The 20,308-nt window shown below is 43.5% G+C and overlaps 3 protein-coding genes across 5 annotated transcripts; all 3 read left to right on the top strand.

The window, feature by feature from the left end:
* Window positions 1-327: 327 nt before the first annotated feature.
* On the top strand, window positions 328-2,609 carry LOC111002320. 2 transcript variants are annotated; one of them, XM_022272475.2, is made up of 2 exons: window positions 328-470; window positions 982-2,609. In XM_022272475.2, exon 2 carries the CDS (start codon window positions 1,001-1,003, stop codon window positions 2,414-2,416), a length of 1,416 nt encoding a protein of 471 aa, XP_022128167.2. In that variant the 5' UTR covers window positions 328-470; window positions 982-1,000; the 3' UTR covers window positions 2,417-2,609. The 2 variants fall into 2 exon arrangements, with proteins under 2 accessions (XP_022128167.2, XP_022128166.2); XM_022272474.2 differs by lacking the exon at window positions 328-470 and adding an exon at window positions 477-679.
* Window positions 2,610-5,155: 2,546 nt separating this feature from the next.
* LOC110998633 (glycogen debranching enzyme) lies at window positions 5,156-16,486 on the top strand. 2 transcript variants are annotated; one of them, XM_022267365.2, is made up of 11 exons: window positions 5,156-5,574; window positions 9,159-9,253; window positions 9,465-9,559; window positions 9,671-9,875; window positions 9,955-10,156; window positions 10,260-10,400; window positions 10,473-11,196; window positions 11,264-12,087; window positions 12,167-13,120; window positions 13,737-14,864; window positions 14,952-16,486. In XM_022267365.2, the coding sequence occupies exons 1-11, from the start codon at window positions 5,557-5,559 to the stop codon at window positions 15,237-15,239; spliced, it is 4,674 nt and encodes a 1,557-aa protein (XP_022123057.2). In that variant the 5' UTR covers window positions 5,156-5,556; the 3' UTR covers window positions 15,240-16,486. The 2 variants fall into 2 exon arrangements, with proteins under 2 accessions (XP_022123057.2, XP_022123056.2); XM_022267364.2 differs by having other exon boundaries at window positions 5,158-5,574; window positions 9,668-9,875.
* A 2,549-nt stretch (window positions 16,487-19,035) lies between these two features.
* Window positions 19,036-19,731, top strand: LOC111000815 (the record flags this gene model as incomplete). Its single annotated transcript, XM_022270401.2, has 1 exon — window positions 19,036-19,731. A coding segment is annotated over exon 1 (696 nt), but the record flags the coding sequence as incomplete, so codon positions are not given.
* Between the last annotated feature and the right edge of the window lie 577 nt (window positions 19,732-20,308).

Here is a 20,308-nt window from a genome sequence, read left to right as displayed (position 1 = left end):
TTAAATACAAATTCTACAATTACTACATTAAAATTCAATAATATTTTTTGTATTTTAATGTTTTTGATAATTCTTTTTTACTAAAAATATTCTATAACAGGTGTCGCGTTGGCTTTTAAGTTTTTCTTACCGTAAGAACCTAGAAGAAGGTAACCTAGATTCGGGCCATATGGGTATTGGGTCCTAAACATGATGATTTGTTTTTCTCAACTGGTGAGGTCATGCCAGGGGATTTCAGTGGAGAAATTAAATCATCCTAGCGGTATGTCGCCAAACACCTGGCGATTCGGCTAATATCAACTGGCAAGCGGCAACACAGTCCCTCGACTCTCATTAGTCAATCTGTCTATAGTCATTGCATGATTGCATCTCACGCATTGCTTGTGTATTCAGACATAAAATTACTTAGTATTCAATTTCTTTACTAATTGTAAAATATGTTGTAATCGACAACTTAATTTACCTAGCAGGTATAAAAAGCATCAGTATAATAACTTTATTTTTTATACTTAAAACATAACCTATTGTATTCAATGGATGGTTACAATCGAATACAGTATATAGTATGCAGTTCTATGTTTCTGTTCCAAGAGTAAAACTTATAACTCGTTATGTCTTCAGACGAAAGTTTCTTGTGGACTAGTGCTTCAAATAGTAGTGATAGTGATGATGGCAGTATGTAAGTGTTATGTGCTTCTTGCCCTCGCACAGGCGCTTTAATTAATATGTAATTACATAAATATAGTTTTATGGGTTAGTATATGAGTATATATTAACCAATAAAACTATTCTTCAACTCCTGCACTTTACCTCACTAATTTCATTGATGATCAATTATTAAAGACAAGTGAAATGACGCTAAAACTTAAATATAATCTATCAAAGAGACAAACTACTTATAAGTCTCATTATTTTAGTTTTTAATTCATACAAATAAATGTATTCATAACTCAATTTAGTATATATAATGTATAATTTCAGATCTCGGAAGTTCTCTGAAATGAATAAAAGCCTCGTTAAGAATGAAGTAGAAGAGAAATATAAAATTTTTAAGAATAAAGCTGTTAATGGCAATATTATAAAAGATGAACTTACAAGTGACATAGACATGAAAATTGTTAAAAATGAATGCAGTAAAGGTAGTATTGGTGACAAAGTACTATTTAATGACAGCTACCTAAACTTAAGAGTAAAAGAAGAACAAACATCATGTTTTGATGACTCTGATATACCAGTAAAGAAAAAGAAAAATAAAAAGAGAAAACACTCCCATGTAGATCTAAACAATGATGACAGATTTCTAGATGTATCTAATAATGAGGACAAAATTATAATTGAAGAGACACTTAATACTAATAGAGATGATCCAATTTCAGCAACAGAAGATAGTAGTTATGTTAAACATAAAAAAAAGAAAAAGAAGCGTAGATCTTCTGGTGTGGAGTGTAACAATAGTAATATATCTGAAATTAGTTGTAATAATTTTAGTAACTTGAAATGCATAGATAAAAATAATTCTGTCAGTGAGGATAATTTTGAAAGTAATGGAGGAAATGTTGATGAACTAGAATCCAGTGTAAGGAATATATCAAAGGTTTCTGACCGAATACAGTTTGAAGAGGATTTAGATTTTAACAAAAGTAATGAGTTTAATAAAAGTGTGGTAGTGGCAAATCTTAATCAAAAGCAAATAAGACGATATTTGAAGAAACATAATAATCTACAGCCAATTTCTCCGAAAACTAAGCTGGAGTCTATTATTACAGATACAGATGATGTTTGGCTGGTAAGATGTCCTCAAGATGTTGACATTATGCATCTTAAAGATATACCCTTAAGCTTAAGTAACAAAGCAAAGTTAAAAGTGGGTGGAAAGGTTTATGAGTATATGGTAGACAACAATAACCTTAGGTTGCCCATATTGACATTTCATAACCAAAACGAACCTGTCATTAAAAATTTAACAACAAATGGATGTATTCATTTAAGGAATAAAGTACCAAAAGTACATATACCTGACAGTGAAATGATGGTGAATGATCAAACAAATTTTATTCCATTACCAGATACCAAGTGTCGTCATCCACTTTTTGGAATACACTATAAAAAAATGATTAAAGTCCCAGTGGAGATTTCCAAACGCCTACATACAGGTCAAGAACTCAATTCCCTTGCTCTTCAAGATAATAAAGATAAGAAAAAAAAGCAAAAAACATATAAGAAGTCCATAGAGAATACTGGTGACTTTCAGGAACCAATAAAACTGGAACAAGAGACTTCTAAGAAAAAAAAGAAACGCAAACTCAGTTCTGGTACTAACAGTCCCATTAAAAGTAAGAGAGTGAAGTATGATCCAGATTCTACTCAAACTTGGGATTCAGAGAAAGCCATTGAAGAAAATCTTTTTAACTTTTGATCAATAAGATAATACTTTTTGTATATGTGTAGTTGTAATTTGCAAAGTATTTTATTGTTTTTATTACCTTTATTTTCCCCGGTTTTTATTAATGATGTTAGTCTAGTTGGTAAAAAGCTATGTGGTATCTTTTATTATTCTTATATAATATGATATTAATAACAACATTTAATAAAAAGATGGTTATCTCTGATATTTATTAAATATCATTAATTACAATAAACATTGTGTATCCTAAGCAATATGTAACAATAAAATTTAGGCTGTTGATTTAAAATTATACCAACATATTCAATAAGATATTAACATTGATTTTCTGCAGGAGCAACTAAACAGAGTTAACATAACATGGTGCGGGCCAAATAGATTGATCATAAATGAAGAAAAGCACTGCTGGTAAAATTAAAAAAAAAAAGGAATCTAGACAATCCATTATCCAATGCAAACAGCAGCACACATAATATTGCTTTTATCTCTTGTCATCAGTCATGCTATTCTAATGAGATTCTTTAGAATCACTCTAGCAAAGTGGAAGTGTACATGCAAGAAGTCGAAATCCGGCGTATAGGCTGATCAGTTAAATGTCCTAACCACAATAAATTTGAAAAATACGATTATTTAATATGACCTAAAAAAGAGATTTGATTTTAAGCGACTTCTAGAATGTGGGCATTAGTATTTCCATAATTTAAACACGATAATTGACACCCAAAAATTAGACTAATCAGATCTTCACACCGATATCGTTTACTACACCAATTTTAATGTATTTTTTGGAGTGCTGACATTTTTATTTAAACCAGTAGTTTCTAACGTTCCAAACCGTAGTCGAAGTCTCTCTCGCTCTCAGACTCCACGCAATCAGGGCGACTTGCCCTGATTGCGTAGATTTGGAAAATTTCTGCGTCGTGATTTTTTCGTAAATCTTCAAGTGATTTATTTAATCTTACCCCGTGTACTAACTTATTACAAGATAAGTGCGACTGTTTCATGGTATTATTTAATTATAGTTTTTTGTCTCTTTCTATCTTTACAGTTTACTCAAAAAAAAGACGGGGTAAGATAAATTAGAATAGTTTCGATCTTACTCTGTTTCAGTGTTGCCAACTCGGATTTTGAAACTTGGCCAGATACGAAAATTAAGTAGATTTAGTAATAATTGTATAGGAAAACTGAATAAAACGAGTGTTTTTTTAATGTGCATTATAATTTACTGGCACATAAAATTTAATATACCAGAAAATAAAAAAAAATGTAAACGAATCCGACCAAATATATAATCACAAATAGGTATTACATAATTATATTTTTAATAAAAAAAACGAAACGGCCCAAATTTGAATCATCAAAATTGCTTCACCTAATGGAAAGTTATGAGGTAACAATACCAAATATATAGTGAAACTGAGAACCTCCTCCTTTTTTTACTGCATTGATACGGATTTGTGCTAATAGTGCTTTTAATGCTATAGGTTTTCGGTTAATAGCCATCTCTTCCTCCGTCTACTTTTTGAAAGTAATAGAATATAATATTATTATGTCTATTCAGCGTAATGAATTTGGATATTGTGCGAAATCTTACGATTTGATTAAAAATACGTAGATTCTATGACTGAACTTCATAGGTTTTCAGGAAAGTCCCAAAATACGTAGATCTACGTAAAAAGACGTAGAGTTGGCAACGCTGCTCCGTTTTCAAGTGGCATACACAAATTCAGTTGTTCTCAAACTAATTGTGAACAGGAAATACATTGGCAACGTACGTAGTTGATACTGCCACGGTATTATGTATTGGTATATACGGAATATGATAAGTAAAAATTAAATATTTTAAGATCTATTCTATTTAATACATAAATAAAATTTTTGTTTTGCAATTAAATGAAAGGTATCCATATTAGAAATTAGCAATATTAATACCTAAAAATCATTTTATTAATTATGGTTAAAGGTATATCTTGTTATTACTTGTAATTGCAATTTTTTTATTCAGTAACAATGCGTCGTAACTACGTACGTATCATAACGTGCAACTTCGAGATTCCTGAATGGCTTAGTTTTAAGATGGCAAAAGTTTGAGCACATCTATTTCAATCTTACCCCAACGGGAAATATAAATAATAAACAATTATCTGTATCTTTACTAAAGGTATTTTTTCACTTAAGCCGGATGTGGGTTTTCAAGTCTCTGAAAGGTATGAACTTAAAACCATTGACGACATCGCACATTAATATTATCAATTTTAGAAAAAAATTCAATCTTTCCCCGTCACGTTTTCTTTTTTATCCTGTTTTGTCGTCGGGGTTGGATTTATAATTACGTCGCGCGAATTGAAACTCGTCGCTCCGGGGACCAGTGTGGTCAACGTAAGTGTTTTATCGCCATTTAGGCTACTCAGGACTAGAATCGGCGATGAAATTTGGTGAAAACTTACCTTTTTGTGTCCCAAATACGCTGTAATTTATTTGATTAAAAATATTTATATTTTCACCTTATTTTGAATTAATATCGAGGACAAACACCCTAATTTTGAATAGAAAATTCACTCGAAAAATATCAGCTTTTTCCAAAAAGTTGGTATGTTTTCTGTTCGTTGAAATCTCTACTTTCCGAAAATGTTCGTTGAAATCTTTTCAGAAAATGCAAAAAAACTAAACTCGAATTTGAAAGTTTTTTTTTATTTGATTTTCGCACTCAATGGTTACAATTTGGAATTACTCCCATTGATCATAATTATTTTCAAAGTTTTTCATTAGTTTTAAAGGAAAGGGTAGATTCAGAGTCGAGACTTAAGGCTTAATGTATAAGCTATTATATGGGTAGTGTATTGAATACACTATAACATACGAGAGTTATTTTAAGTCTGCTCAATTTTATGATCCTAAAAATCTGTGGGCGAAAAAGCTCGCTTCATTATCGCTGTTGTGGATATTGGAATAAAAATGTAAGAAAGGTCGTCCCAAGGAGATAAGATAGGAGGGAATTACAAGTTATAACTTTATTCATCATTTGTGTCTGGATTGATGAAAATTGTCTGGAAGATGTTGGAAAGAAACAATTAAAAGAAAAGGCTGTTTTAGTTGTAGTTAGTATTTAGTAAGAAATTCATGAAGAATTGATTTGATTAGCCGCTACAACTATGACAATAATTAATTCTGTAAGTATGAATAGACAAATGCTGTTACTTTTAAGAGTTTAAGAGAATATAGGTATTTGTTGTAATAATTGTTTCGTCAAAACGTTTAATAATTTCATTTCTATGTATGACTTACATAGAAACTATTAGATTTCAGTTGTATGAACTTTTCAATCCCAGGTCAAAAAAAAAACTTAACAATAATAGAAAATGTACAATGATTATAAACGGGAATTTTGGTTTTTAAATTTGCTTTTAATTCTAATACTATTTACACAATACTTATTATTATTAAATTTACTAACATAAAATACTGTTTCCTGTGTCGAGTTTTAATAATTTTCAGAAAAATAAGCTTTTTTTTAGTTCTGCCAGCAAGTATCTTATTAATTTTTAGTAGTATTACATGTATAGGACGTATGATAAAACTACTGATAATCAATGTTGATAATTTATTAAAGCATGTTCAAAGAAATGGGGCACAGCATCAACTATGCTGATAACTGAATTTGACAAATTACTAAGGAAATTAAAAATATGATTGATTTCTTTTGTTAACAATTAAGTACCTAAATAAAATTATATGATACTTCAAGTTCTAAGAACTTGAAGAAGCATTAAAGGAACTAAAAAGTTAGAGGAGGCCTTTGCCAAGAGGTACACTGAACTAAGCGATATTTTATAAATAAACAGACACCACTATACAGAGAAAGAAGAAAGCTGTTCAGGATAAGAGGCTTATTATTATACGACACTTAAACCAAAAATTTGTAATATGAATATAACCTCCTCTAGAAATCTGCTATAGCTTATAGGACTTTTTGATGCAATCTAGTGGCTAGAAAGACCTCTCAGTAAACTGAGAGAAATCAACAATTTTGTTTAAATATAGTATTATTAAAAACGCTTGATGAAAGTCACAAGAATATTAATATCTTTGTTGTGGGCTTGAATTAAATATCTTAAAATGAAATTGGTTTTAACCATAACCATTTATGGTTATGTTTGATATTAATCAATTTTAAAATAAAAATAAATTTATAGTTTATATTAATTTTGTATTGTATTATAAAATTAGAGTAAATTAAAATTTTAAAAGAGTTGCAACATTTTAGCATCAACTGGCTTGTTAATATAATATATAACAGGCTTCTTTCTTTTTAATTGATTTTCTAATGAAATCCATTGTTGTTTTATTACCTACTACTTGATAATGTAATGGAATAATTTACCATTATTAATGCAGTGTTGTTATCAAATGTTGCCTTTGGAAGATGTTTAATATTTCATATCTATTTCAATCATGTTTTTTTGCTGTTTTACAAAAAAGTTTGGATATATGAAGGTAGAATTTTATATCTTATAGGCTTTCTTAGTTTTATAATGTGGCAATTACCTAAATCATTTAACATTAAATTATTACGCTTATATTCTACTGTTGTATGCAAGTGGTTAATATAGAGTAAAAATAAAGAAAAATTAGAATAAAATTTTGTTTAATCCTCCCCAATGACCCAGGCAGGAACCATACAATGACCATACTTATTTTGGTTTTGGTTTGAAATTTTTTCATTCTGCAGTCTTCCGTCTTTTAATAAACCATTTTTACCTAGAGAAGGACAATTTGTAACAAGTTTCATATGTTTTTTTTGTGTTTGTTGAGTTGTTTTACCCATTTTAGTGTTTGTGATATACTAATTACTATACTAAAAAACTTCCCATATACCAATATGCGTGTTCGCAATATTGTTATCAGATGTTGTTACTCATTATATGTAAATATCTAAAGAAAACAATTTTGTCCATGTATAAAACACAAAAGGTCAAATCAAAAGCACTAAAGGTCCACTTTTTTAATTTAAGAGAGTAGGCCGTACATGTCGGGTCACGCAGTCATTTATTTTAAACACCTTGACCAAATCATTATTATGGATGTGTGAGCAAAAAAGGTCAATGCGATAATATGTTTTGCTCCAAAGCTGTTAAATATGTTTTAATGACATTTCTTAGATATAGAACTAGAAAATAGAACAATAAACTAAAAATAAAATAGTCTTGTAAAAATAATAAAATAATTAATATAAACTTGTTATCAGACTGCGCCATCAATACCACATCTAGTAAAAAATCCAATCCCAACATTTATGTTTTGCTTGGTTCACCGATCGAGTTAAATATGTCTACTCACATTTTTGTTGCTGTTTTGTTTTGTAATTTTTTATACGTACATCTGTGCGCTCTAATAATTATTAATCTTAGTTTATATTGTTCTCAGTAAGTGAATTATGTATGCAATTCTTATGAGAAATAAAGTTATTCTTAACCTAGATGATAACATTAATTTAATCTATTTTATTTTAATTATCAACATAGAACTCATTACGAGCTTGATTAAATCACGGCTAACGTAAACATAACAGCAACAAGTTTTAAATGAGTGTTACATTTTGAGTGATAGATAGAGACATAAAATTTAAGTTTAGATAATTGATTTATTTATTTATTACAGAAATACATATATTATCCTTACAGGCTCGAATTTAATTCAAACTCAAACTCAAAATATCTTTATTCATATAGGTAAACATGTACACTTATGAACGTCAAGAAATACAAATTAAATTAATTGTCAATTTACATTTACAACCAGTTCGCAAGTCAAGGGCGTAGAGCGGGTAAGAAGAACTGGCAAGAAACTTTCCGCCACTCTTCAATCGCCAAGTTTTTAATACAAATTGTTTGAACTGGAGCAAATCAATCCCAAGGATTAGGATCATTTAAGTATATATATATTCGTCACATTTATAAAAGGCTTTATTAATTAATTAACTTTTAACAAGGGCTTTGAATTTATTTACTGATAGTTTTCTAATTTCGCTTGGGAGTTTGTTGTAAAAACGAATACAATTTATGACGTGGAATAAGTGATACCATGATGAATGATGATCTTATGTTCCAAAATAAACGTACATATTTTATTTTAGACTATGCCAATACGAGAACCATTTAATAAAATATAATAAAGTGCATATTCTTAATAAAAATATAATACGACAAACAATAATTAATGTGTCAACGAAAGAAAATATGAAAAATTATAATTTTTAGAAAATAATTTAATCAATAAAAACTGTAAAGAATGAGAAATACAAAGTTTAATCTACAAAAATGTAGGCTTGATAAGATTTGTTTCATGAGTTGTCTGCTAAATTACTTAGATCAAATATTGTTTGTTTACTTTTTCTATGATTCTATTGAATTGAAGAATTTAATTTTGGATAAAGCTTATTTACGGAAAGACGTCGAAATGGTACAAAGTATAATATGGCGGTAACTCGGTAACGTTCTGTGAATATCTTATAAACACTGATCGTCTGTAGGTATATCTAATCGCTTACACAGTACCTATTAACTTGCGGTTGAAATGAATATCTTATTACTATGAAGGCAACGGTCGAAAACAAAGGCTGTTTGGTCCAGTGCGTGCTTTGTGTCCACTCGAGAACACAAAGCGAGCGTAAGAGGAGATGTGGTTATAAAAAGGCGGTGACGCGGCGGCCGCGTCTGTATCGGCGGTGACAGCCTGCTCACTTGGTGTGTTGCAGGCGCGTGACATGGAGCTCCGGCGGGACGACACGGCTGCGGCCGTGCGCCGCCTCGAGCTGCAGCATGCTGAGCATCGAGATGCCACGCTCTATCGGTACGTAAATTATTAGATTCACATGCGGGACTTTTTAAACAAAATATACGAAAATAACTTAAGCCTCTTAAATTCCATACCAGGCAAATTACGCCTTTCTTTCGACTAAAAACGAGCACAGGCTACATCTGGCCACTGTTACCACGATATGTAATTAAGAACATAGTGTTTCTTTTAATTTTGTTTTATAGCCCATTCCTCTTCATTGTAGGTTCGAAAAAGGCTCATATTTACAATTTAACCCCGGGCCGACTCTAATGGGCCGCAAAGTCTACTTGTACACCAACTACGTGGTCACGGACCAAAGTATGTATTATTTAATCATAATAATATTCGCCCCATCTTATTGCACTCGCGACTAAACTTCAAGTCGCCGCAAAAGTGGCGTCGGACTACAAGAATGTTATCTGACAGCAGGGGAAAAGGACGAGCATATCGCCTTCGACCGCAAGCAGTACTATTGCCTGGAATGGGTTCGAGCCGGTCAGACGAAGAAGACGAGCGAAACGGCCGAGCTCGAGCGGCTGGGATGCGGGCTGCTGGTCACCGACACCGATGCTTACTGCGAGCTGCGTCTCGAGCGAGCCGGATCGTTCCACTATTACTTCGTCTACGACACGCCGTGAGTGATTTGCCGCTTTTTCGTTTGAGGAGTTTCGCCGTTAAAGGGAAGATTAGTGACAGTTAAGGATTTGTCGCAGAGAGTCCCGCGTGGGGCCACAGGGCTCCGGCTGGTTCGGGGTGACTCCGAGCCTCAGGGCCGGCGACTGCACTTTGCCGCTAGACTCGCTCATGTGCCAGACGGTGCTGGCCAAGTGCCTCGGCCCTATCTCGCGTTGGGAGCGGACGCTGCGAGTGGGCCGCGAGGCCGGGTACAACGTCTTTCATTTGACGCCCGTGCAGGTACGTATCTTTCGATTGTGCCGACTGAGTTTTTTAAATTCCTAACTGAGCTCACAAATTTAATGTCTCACTTACGAGACTATTTTGTATTAATGGCTATTAGGAGTTGGGCGCATCGGGCTCGAGCTACAGCATCGCCGACCAGCTGAAGCTGAACCCGCTCTTCGACGATCCGGACACGGGCCGCCGCGCTACATTCTCGGACGTCGAGAACCTCGTTGCCAAAATTCACAACGAATGGAACGTAAGTATCTTCGGAGCTTCGCGATAGGAGCGATCCTACGCCCGAGCTCACCGGTGTCGCCTTCGTCCCCAGTCTCTCGTCATTTGCGACGTAGTGCTGAACCACACGGCCAACGAGACGCCGTGGCTTTTGGAGCACCCCGAGGCGACGTACAACTGCCAGAACTGTCCGCACTTGAGGCCGGCGGCGTTGCTCGACGCGGCGTTCGCGAGGGTGTCGGCCCGGGTGGGGGCCGGACTGCTCGAGCCTCGCGTGCCCCGCGAGGTGGCCGAGCCGGCGCACGTCGACGCCGCTCGCGCCGCTCTCGAGGAGGAGGCGGCCGCTCTGCGGTTGCCGGAGCTCTTCCAGTGCGACGTCGACGCGCTCGAGCGCCGTTTTCTGGAGCTGGCGCGCACCCGCGTTCCGGCGCCACACGCCGCCGACGCCAATCTTAAGCTGACGCCGGACCCGCAGCGGCGGCGCCTCGCCGCCACCGTCGACCTCGAGCTGGCGCTGCAGTTGTTCAACACGCACCGCGTCGACTGTCCGGACGAGGAGGCGCGAATGGCCCGCTGCGCGGCCGCCTTTCGCGCCCGACTGCTAGAGCTCAACGCCGACGCCGCGGCCATCGCGCTGGACCATCTGCGAGCCGCCGTCGACAACTGCGCGGCCGCGATGCGTTACGAGCGGCTTCAGAGTGACGGACCCAGGCTGCGGGAGGTGTCCGCTCGTCATCCGCTGGTGCCGCCCTATTTCACGCTCCCAGAGACGATCGAAGACGCGAAGGCCGTCGAGATGGACGTCTACGGCGAATCGGGTGAGTCTTCGCACGTACGTCACCAACCTCTGCCTGACGCGACGTGACGTGTTACGGTTTTGCGCAGGCCGATCGGTGATGGCGCACAACGGGTGGGTGATGGGTGCCGACCCGCTCCGAGACTTTGCGGCTCGGGCGGCGGACGGCCGCGTGTATCTGCGCCGGGAGCTGGTCGCGTGGGGAGACAGCGTCAAGCTGCGTTACGGCGAGAGGCCCGAGGACAGCGCCTGGCTGTGGGCGCACATGCGCGAGTACGTGCGGCTCACGGCGCGCCTGTTTGACGGGCTGCGTCTCGACAATTGCCACTCGACGCCGCTTCACGTGGCCGAGTGGATGGTGGACGAGGCGCGCGCCGAGCGTCCCGACCTGTACGTGCTCGCCGAGCTGTTCACCAACTCGGCCGCCGTCGACAACATCTTCGTCAACCGCCTCGGCATCACGTCTCTGGTGCGCGAGGCGCAGAGCGCTTGGGACGCGCACGAGCTGGGACGCCTCGTCTACCGCTACGGCGGCCGCCCCGCCGGCGCCTTCCTGCCGCCGCCGCACGGCGAGCCCGCCGCCGCCGCACCGGCCGTGGCGCACGCCATGCTCCTGGACCAGACGCACGACAACCCGAGCCCCGTGGTCAAGCGCTCGCTGTTCGACCTGCTGCCGTGCGCCGCGCTGGTCGCCTTCGCCTCTTGCGCCACGGGCTCCACTCGCGGCTACGACGAACTCGTCCCGCACCAGGTGCACGTCGTGGACGAAGCGAGGCTGTACAGGGCCTGGGGAGAGTCGGACGAGTGGCCCGAGGGCCCCGAGGGCACCGTGGGGCCCGGCCGGGGACTGGCCGAGGCGCGCGCGGCGCTCAACGCGCTGCATCGGCAACTCGCCGTCGAAGGATACACCGAGGTACGGCGACGCAGACGAACGCACGTTTCGGAGGAAGGCTCGCGTTCGGTCGAAGATGACGTCCGATGTGGTTGAACAGGTGTTCGTGGATCAAATGGACCCCGACGTGGTGGCCGTGACCCGCCACCATCCCACGTCGCGCAAGTCCGTCATCCTCGTTGCTCACACTGCCTTCGCCGCCCCCGACCCCGCGGCTGCCCCGCGCCGTCCGAGGCCCCTGCGCTTCGAGGGCCAGCTCACCGAGGTGGCGCTGGAGGCCAGTCTGCGCCACGGGAGCGGCCGCCCGTTCGAACCTCCGGGGGCTCGTGAGCCTCACCCGCGGTTCATTCACGGCCTCAACGAGTACGTCGCCGACGTGCGCCCCCCGGGGCCGCTCGCCGCGTCGGCGTTCCTCTCGGGGGAGCGGCGCGAAGGCGCCTTCACGGAGCTGGAGTGGCGCGGTCTGCCACCCGGCGCAGTGATCGCGGTGAGGGTCGCGCCCGACGGCCGTCAGGCGGCCGCGCTCGCCGCACTTCATCGCACGGTGCGCGCCCAGCCGGACGCGGCGCCCGACCCTCTGCAGCTCGCGGCGCCGCTCGCCGAGTTGTCACTGGCCGATTTCAACACGCTGCTGTACTGCTGCGACGCCGAGGAGAGGGAGCGCCGCGGCGCCGGCGTCTACGAGGTGCCCGGGCACGGGCCGCTGGTCTACGCCGGCCTGCAGGGCGCGACGGCGGCGCTGGAGCCGCTGCTGCGAGACGACGACCTCGGGCACCCGTTGTGCGACAACCTGCGCGCCGGCGACTGGCTGGCGGAGTACCAGTGGCGCCGCATCGAGGGCGACGCGCGACTGACGACGGTGGCGGCGCGGTACCGGGACGCGCTGCGGCCGCTGAGCGAGCTGCCACGCTTCCTGGTGCCGGCCTACTTCGCGGGCGTCGTCGCGGCTCTGTACTCGGCGGTGCGAGCCGCGGCCCTGTCGCGTCTGCGGCTGCCGCACCCGGGTCGCTTCGCGGAAGACCTCGCGCTCACGAGCGTGCAGCTTACCGCTGCGGTGAGTCTTGACTATTGACATTAATCGCGTTCACGTTTTCGGTCTCACTCATCTCACCTAAATGGTCTATTGGGTGTTACACGCACCTTTGGCAATTGAATCATTAACTGTGATGATTTACGTAAATGTAAACGGTTAAATTTCTTTTTTCTTTGATCTTTAGCTCCTAGAATATTTTGTTCTCAAATAATTTAGCATCAGTTGTGGTCCTTCGTACATTGTTTTCTGATGAGCATCCATAGTTATAAGTCTGCTAAGATAGTTTTCAGCAGGTAAGTATTTCCGAACCAATTCGACTTAGGGTCCTTCAAGAAAAGAGCGTACCAATTCTTAAAAGGTCGGCAACACACTCGCGAGCCCTCTGGCATTTGTCCATGGGCGCCGGTATCACTTAACATCAGGTGAGCCTCCTGCCCGTTTGCCCCCGGTTCTATAAAAAAAAAGATAAAATTATAGGATGCTGTGTATGATACTCCACATGTTCACATTACTCTTCTAATTTTCTACTATCAATTTTCAAATTGGGATGTTATCGTAATCTCTCTGGTAAAAGTAATAATGGTTTAGTAATAATGCAGTCTTCGGGGAACTAATACTCAGTTCCGTTTGCCTGCAGATGCCGTCGGCCCCTCTGCCCATGGAAGGCGCCTCCGCCCCCGAGCGCGCTTCTCTATCGGCGGGACTGCCCCATTTCTCCGTTGGCTATATGCGCTGCTGGGGACGCGACACCTTCATCTCGCTGCGGGGCCTGTACTTGCTGACGGGGCGCTTCGCCGAAGCTCGCGCGCACATTCTGGCCTTCGCCGCCTGTCTGCGACACGGCCTCATCCCCAACCTGTTGGACGGGGGCCGCAACGCGCGCTTCAACTGCCGCGACGCCGTGTGGTGGTGGCTTCACAGCATCCAGCAGTACTGCCGCGAGGCACCGCAAGGCTCCGCGATACTCGCCGAGCGCGTCGTCCGCCTCTTTCCGGCACCGGACGCGCCCGTCGAGCAGCCGCTGCATGACGTCATGCAGGAAGCGCTCGACACGCACTTCCAGGGCCTCGCGTTCCGGGAGCGCAACGCCGGCCGCCAGATTGACGCGCACATGACCGACCGGGGCTTCAACGTGCAGATCGGCGTCGACCCGGAGACCGGATTCCCGTTCGGCGGCAACGACGCCAACTGCGGGACCTGGATGGACAAGATGGGCTCCTCCGAGCGGGCCGGCACTCGAGGACGGCCCGCCACGCCCCGCGACGGCAGCGCCGTCGAGCTGGTGGCGCTCGCGTACGGCGCCGCCTCGTGGCTGGCGACGCAGCACCGCGCCGCGCGCTATCCCTACCCGGGCGTGGCGCGACGCCACCGCGACGGCACGCTCACGGCCTGGACCTTCGCTCAGTGGGCCGAGCGCATCCGCCGCTCCTTCGAGCGCCACTTCTGGGTGCCGACGACGCCCTCCGCGGCCGACGCGCGCCCCGACCTCGTGCACCGGCGGGGCATCTACAAGGACTCGCACGGCGCCTCGCAGCCCTGGGCCGACTACCAGTTACGCTGCAACTTCCCCGTTGCGATGGCGGTGGCGCCCGACCTGTTCGACCCGAAGCGCGCGTGGCTCGCTCTGGATGCCGTCGAGCGTCTGCTTCTCGGCCCGCTCGGGGTGAAGACGCTGGACCCCGCCGACTGGGCCTACCGCCCCGACTACCGCAACGACGACGACTCCGCCGACCCTAGCGTCGCCCACGGCTTCAACTACCACCAGGTGTGGAGGGCGACCCCGCCCCTTCCGTTTCCTTCGTGCTTCGCTCCGTGAAGCTGTGTATTAATGTAGTATCGACGCCGATTTCAGGGCCCCGAGTGGGTGTGGCCGATCGGCGCCTACCTGCGGGCGCGACTCGCCTTCGCGCCCGACAACGGCGCCCACGCCCGCACGGTCGCCGCCGTGTACGCGGCTCTCGGGCCGCACGCGGCCGAGGCGCGCGCCTCGCCTTGGCGGGGCCTGCCCGAGCTGACCGACGCCGGCGGTGCCCCCTGCCGGGACTCGTGTCGCACTCAGGCCTGGAGCTCCGCCTGCGTCCTCGAGGCCCTCCACGAAGCCGTCGGCGCGAGGCGAGCTCGGCCCCTGCCCTCCGACTGACGCACCGCGCCGCCGCCCGCCCGCCTCTACTCGGAGCCCTACGAGAGTCTCCGACCGCGCTCGGCCCTCCGCCGCTTCGTCGCTCGACGGCGACGCGCCGCCTCGAAGTCGGCCGCTCGGTTCTCGAAGGTGACGAGCGCCTTCGAGACGGTCGTCTACAGCGACCGCTACTTCGTGTACGGGCTTCCGTTGCGGACCGCGCCCGGGCCGAGGCGGCATCACGTTCCGCTCGAGTCGATTCTGCCACCGCGGATCCCGCGAGCCTTCGCCGTGCTGTCGGACGCGTCGACGCCGCGGCTCCCTTCGCCGCGGGCCTTCTACGGCTCGCTGCGTCGACCCCGTCGCGACTCGCCGAAGGTGTTCGGACGCGACGTCGACGGGCGGTCCCCGACGGCGGATGGCCGCCGGTGTGACCCGGGCTACCGGCGAGTCGGCTCACACGCGCCGCCTCCGCGGGCGCCGGCGGCGACTCGACGGCCGCGACTCCGTTCCCCTTCGCGTCCGGCGGAAGCGCCACCGGCGCCGAACGCGCTGCGTCCGGAGTTTGCGCTGTCCGACGACGAGGATGAGGTCCCGTCGACCCGGAGCGGCGAGTCGGAGACCGAGGAGGTCGCCGGGTCGGAATCGGAGACGGAATGCGCGGCGTACGGGTCGGGCCCGGCCATCGAAGCCGAGGAGGCTCCCCGGACGGAGCGAGAGGACCGGGCGGAGAGAGCGGAGAGAGCGGAGAAGGCGGAGGAGGTGGACGGCGATGGAGGCGCGACGAGCTGCAACGGAGTGCGGGCGGCGTCGCGGGCGCTGGCAGCGTTGAGCGGCGCCTCGTACCTGTTGGCGCTGCTGGCCTTCTACTTCCTGAGCCTCGGCTGAGCTTCGGACGATGTCGTCAGATTCCTCTCTGCGTGCCATATGTTTTTCTTTTCTTCTCTTGAGCGTCGTGTCGTATAGAACCGGTTCCAGTTTGACATATTCTGTCGGAGATGTCGAAGGCTAACGAGACACGGACACACTTTTAACGCTTGTATAGATTTGTATTTATATATAAATAATCCCTTGTATATAAATAATCCCAGATTTTATACAAAACATATTTTCCGACTTCCTTGAGGCAGCTCAAATTTATATATTTAAGTCACAGAGTTACTATATTGTCGCCTGAAAACCGAAGCTTTATTTTATGTTTCTTTTATTATTAAAAAGATTTTAATAAATGTAAGAAAAAATTATAAATTATACTGGATACGATCGAATGTTTTTTATTCATTTCTCTTAACTATTTCTGATTTATTTCATGAGAATAACAAAAAAAGTGCTCTTATTATGGTGATCATAATTAATTTATATATTTCCTTTCCTCGCTTGCTTTTCTACTTTCCCGTTTGTTTTAATTGTACAGATGGAATTAATTAGATTTATTCAGCTAAAACATTGACATGATGTAGCTTTTTAATTGTGCCTAATACCTAGGTAACACTGAAAATATGTAGAAAATGAAAAACGGCTTAATGTAGAAAGTTGCCCATAATTGTATCGTTTTTCAAAGACTTAACAAACATATAAGACAACAGAGTCTCTCTGGCCTAGAATTATTAAGTAAGATAAGTAAATTTAAGGACAATACTATCAATTCCTCTCTCCTGAAACTTGAGCGAGCCCAACGAGCACTTCTTAAAACCTCATTATATCTCCCCTTCCGATTCCCTACTGATGAACTTTATAAAACCTGTTCTGTACTTACAGTTCGTCTACTATAACTACTTATCTTATACGCTATTCTTAAACAACATTCGCTGTTATTCTTTGATACCGCTATATTGGACAAACGTCGCAAATATAACGTTTGTACAACCCCATCTTTTTCTACTTTTTCTCAACGATCGTTCTCTTTTCTGGGCTGTTACTTGTATAAATAACAAACTCAACAAAACTCTGAATATATATCCTAAAACAAAAAAATGTGTAAAGCAAACAGTTCATAAATTTTTTATTACTTTGAGCTATGATCAAACGGAAATTCTACTAGAAGTAATAAAATAATTTTCACATAATATGTTCTTGTCATGTCACACACACCCTTTAACACTCACTAACACACGCATGCGTACCCTTCCCCACTATCACACACAAATACACACACACTCACATACACAAACCCTTACAAACTTCCATTTTGTTATTTATATGACTTGCTACGGAATGGAAGCCTGGTTATCCATATCACAGGTTCTTACCTAGTTTGGAAACCAGTCTCCCAATACTGTCACTGTATTATGAATTATTATTGTTAATGTTTAAGGGAGAAAAATAAATATATTATTATTATTATTAATCTCATTTGGGTCCTTTACTTTTTACCTTATTTATCTACGCTGCTCCAACTTACATTATTCTACCTTAACAGTTACTACTAATTCGATAGAACGCCAAAATAATTCCCAAATCAAATCGTTTATTTGCTAGAATAGTCTTACATAAATTTAGTAATAAATTAGTTACATAAATTACAAAAATCCGCCACATATAAATTGGCGTGCAAATGTCATCTTACATAAATACATTTATTATCCTTCAGTCATATAATATGTACTTCTGTTCATGTTCTTATTTTCTACCATTGTTTATTCATTATGACACACTTATAAATTATGTAAGGATAATTATATAAATTATGCAGAGTTAGTTAGACACCAATATTTGTAATAATTCTTATCTAAAAAATATAACGATTTAAGCGGTTTTTTTTATTGGACCACAAAATTAGGACAAACACATGTCAACATCAACTTACATACGAAAATATAAAAAAGCGGTGCCGTCCCTAGAATATGTGGACACGACCAGCGAAATTTGGTAAATACAATTAAGTGTCAAAACAAAAAACAATCAAAAATTTAAAAATAATAGCTATAAAGAATTAAAACAAGAAAAGAAATTATTGGTATTGTGTCCTAATTCTACTCTCAGCTGAGGCCAGCGAACCATGAAAAATGTCAAAACTCTGTGCAATATCATTATGGTGGCGACACAACCTATTAATTGGAGAGTTTCTGCCAACGTTTGTTCGACAGTGTGGGATGTGAAAACATTTACGATTTTTTAAACGACTCCCGGCCCGAGGAACTTTTATGGATACACGTTCTACAATTTCTTGGCAATCCACAAATCCGTTAATGACCTTAAAAAAGTATATCAAGTCGTTGTATACTGTAGGTGACCAAATTAGCTGTTTACGTTATGTCGTTTGATACGCGAATAAATTGTTCTGAAAAGAACAGTTGTACGTTTGCGTAAGATACAGGTGTGTTCTGAAAAGAACAGTTTGTCAGTGTTGTCGCATAAGCTGTAAACATATCGAATGATCTCAAGAGAGCACATCCGAACGCTTCAGCCGCTGCGCGCAGAAAAGGGTCAAATTTTTGCCGCGCCTCGCTTTTGTTGAAACACGAGTCAGGTAGCGAAAAATCCCTTTCGACCACACCCTGCGCGTATTGGCTGAACGTTTTAAGTCAACATGTCATTACTACTTTTAAGGATAGTTTAAGTTTTTTATACAAATGTATCTATTTTTGTAAAATATTATTCATTCCATATTCAAGATTCAATATACACGCTTATATACTCAGTTCCATCTTCAACCTCTTCTCGGCAAGTTATTAGGGAGTTTTATTTATCTACAACCAATTATTCCTAAAGTGAACATCTCCTAAAGTGGTGACCCCAGAAGAACGCAAACGCCCTAGAAGAACGAAAAACGCCTAGAAGAACAAAAACCTCCGAGAAGAACACCAACCAATCGAAGATGTCGAACTCACAAAATTCCGGTGCAGAGCGTCAAGTATCATCTCAATCGTCGAGCCAAGAAGTCTCCGGCATTTCACTGTCGCTCCGAGTGCCACCATTCTGGCGCAACCAGCCGCTACTCTGGTTCTGCAGTTTCGAAGCCGCAACCGCCGACTTGAAACGAAGCCAAGCCCAACTCGCCCAGATGGTCATCGCACAACTCGAAAAGCAAGACATACAGAACATAGCCGATCTCATTTGCTCGCCGCCGGAAGCTGACTACTACAACGCCATTAAAGACCGCTTAATATCCATCTACGAAGAGTCCAACAGTGCGCAAACGAAAAAACTACTGTCGCAAGTCGAGCTTGGAGACCAGAAGCCCAGCCAGCTGATGAGGCAAATGAAGCAGCTCAACAAGGACAAATTTCCTGAGAGCACCATCAAAATGATGTGGCTCGAGCATCTGCCGCCACATATCCGTTCCGTGCTAGCCGTCAGCGAAGCATTCAAAATCAAAACTACGCTCGACGACCTGACTTTGCTCGCGGACAAAATGATGGAAGTACACACGCCGTCTCATCACATCGCTGCCGTCGCAACACCTCTCGTACCTGCGTCACCAATACCACCAGTGCAACCGCACTATCAACAACAACCTACTATCGACACCCTCATCGGTGAAATAAGAAGGTTGTCTTTGGAAGTTGCCGAGGTACGAGCACAACGTCGCGACTATCGCAACAGTCGCTCTCGCCACCGTTACCTGCCGTGCCTGTAGATAGTTGGTCTTTTATTTTGTTGCATATTACATTACAAAAACTAAATTTAGATATGCGCACCCGATTTGAACAGGCGTATGGTGGAGATTCAACCACTCATCTTCCCACGTTTGATGAATTGATCTTGTTTTTAGAGGATGAGTGTCGCAGACAGGATAATGTTCCAGCGCCGTCCACGACGCCGGCCCCAATTTCTACTAGGCCGCGACAACAGCATATGCGCTTAATGCGACGCCCTGACCAGCGAGTTTATAACGTGGCAACTCAACATCCAGGCAAATGTTGTGTTTATTGTCGAGTCCCTGATCACACCGTAGTGTCATGTCAAAAGTTTTTAGCATTACGTTTTCAAGCACGGCGAAATATTGCCCGACAGCGGAAGTGGTGTTATGGTTGTTTAGGTAAGCACCTGGCATCACAATGCCAAGTGTCACGACTATGCAAACAATGTAATGGCAATCATCACATTATACTTTGTGGTAATATGAATGGTTCACATTGGCTCGACTA

This window comes from Pieris rapae, chromosome 16 (genome assembly GCF_905147795.1).
Source record: "Pieris rapae chromosome 16, ilPieRapa1.1, whole genome shotgun sequence".
NCBI lineage: Eukaryota > Metazoa > Arthropoda > Insecta > Lepidoptera > Pieridae > Pieris > Pieris rapae.
This window is presented reverse-complemented; position numbering and strand designations above follow the sequence as displayed.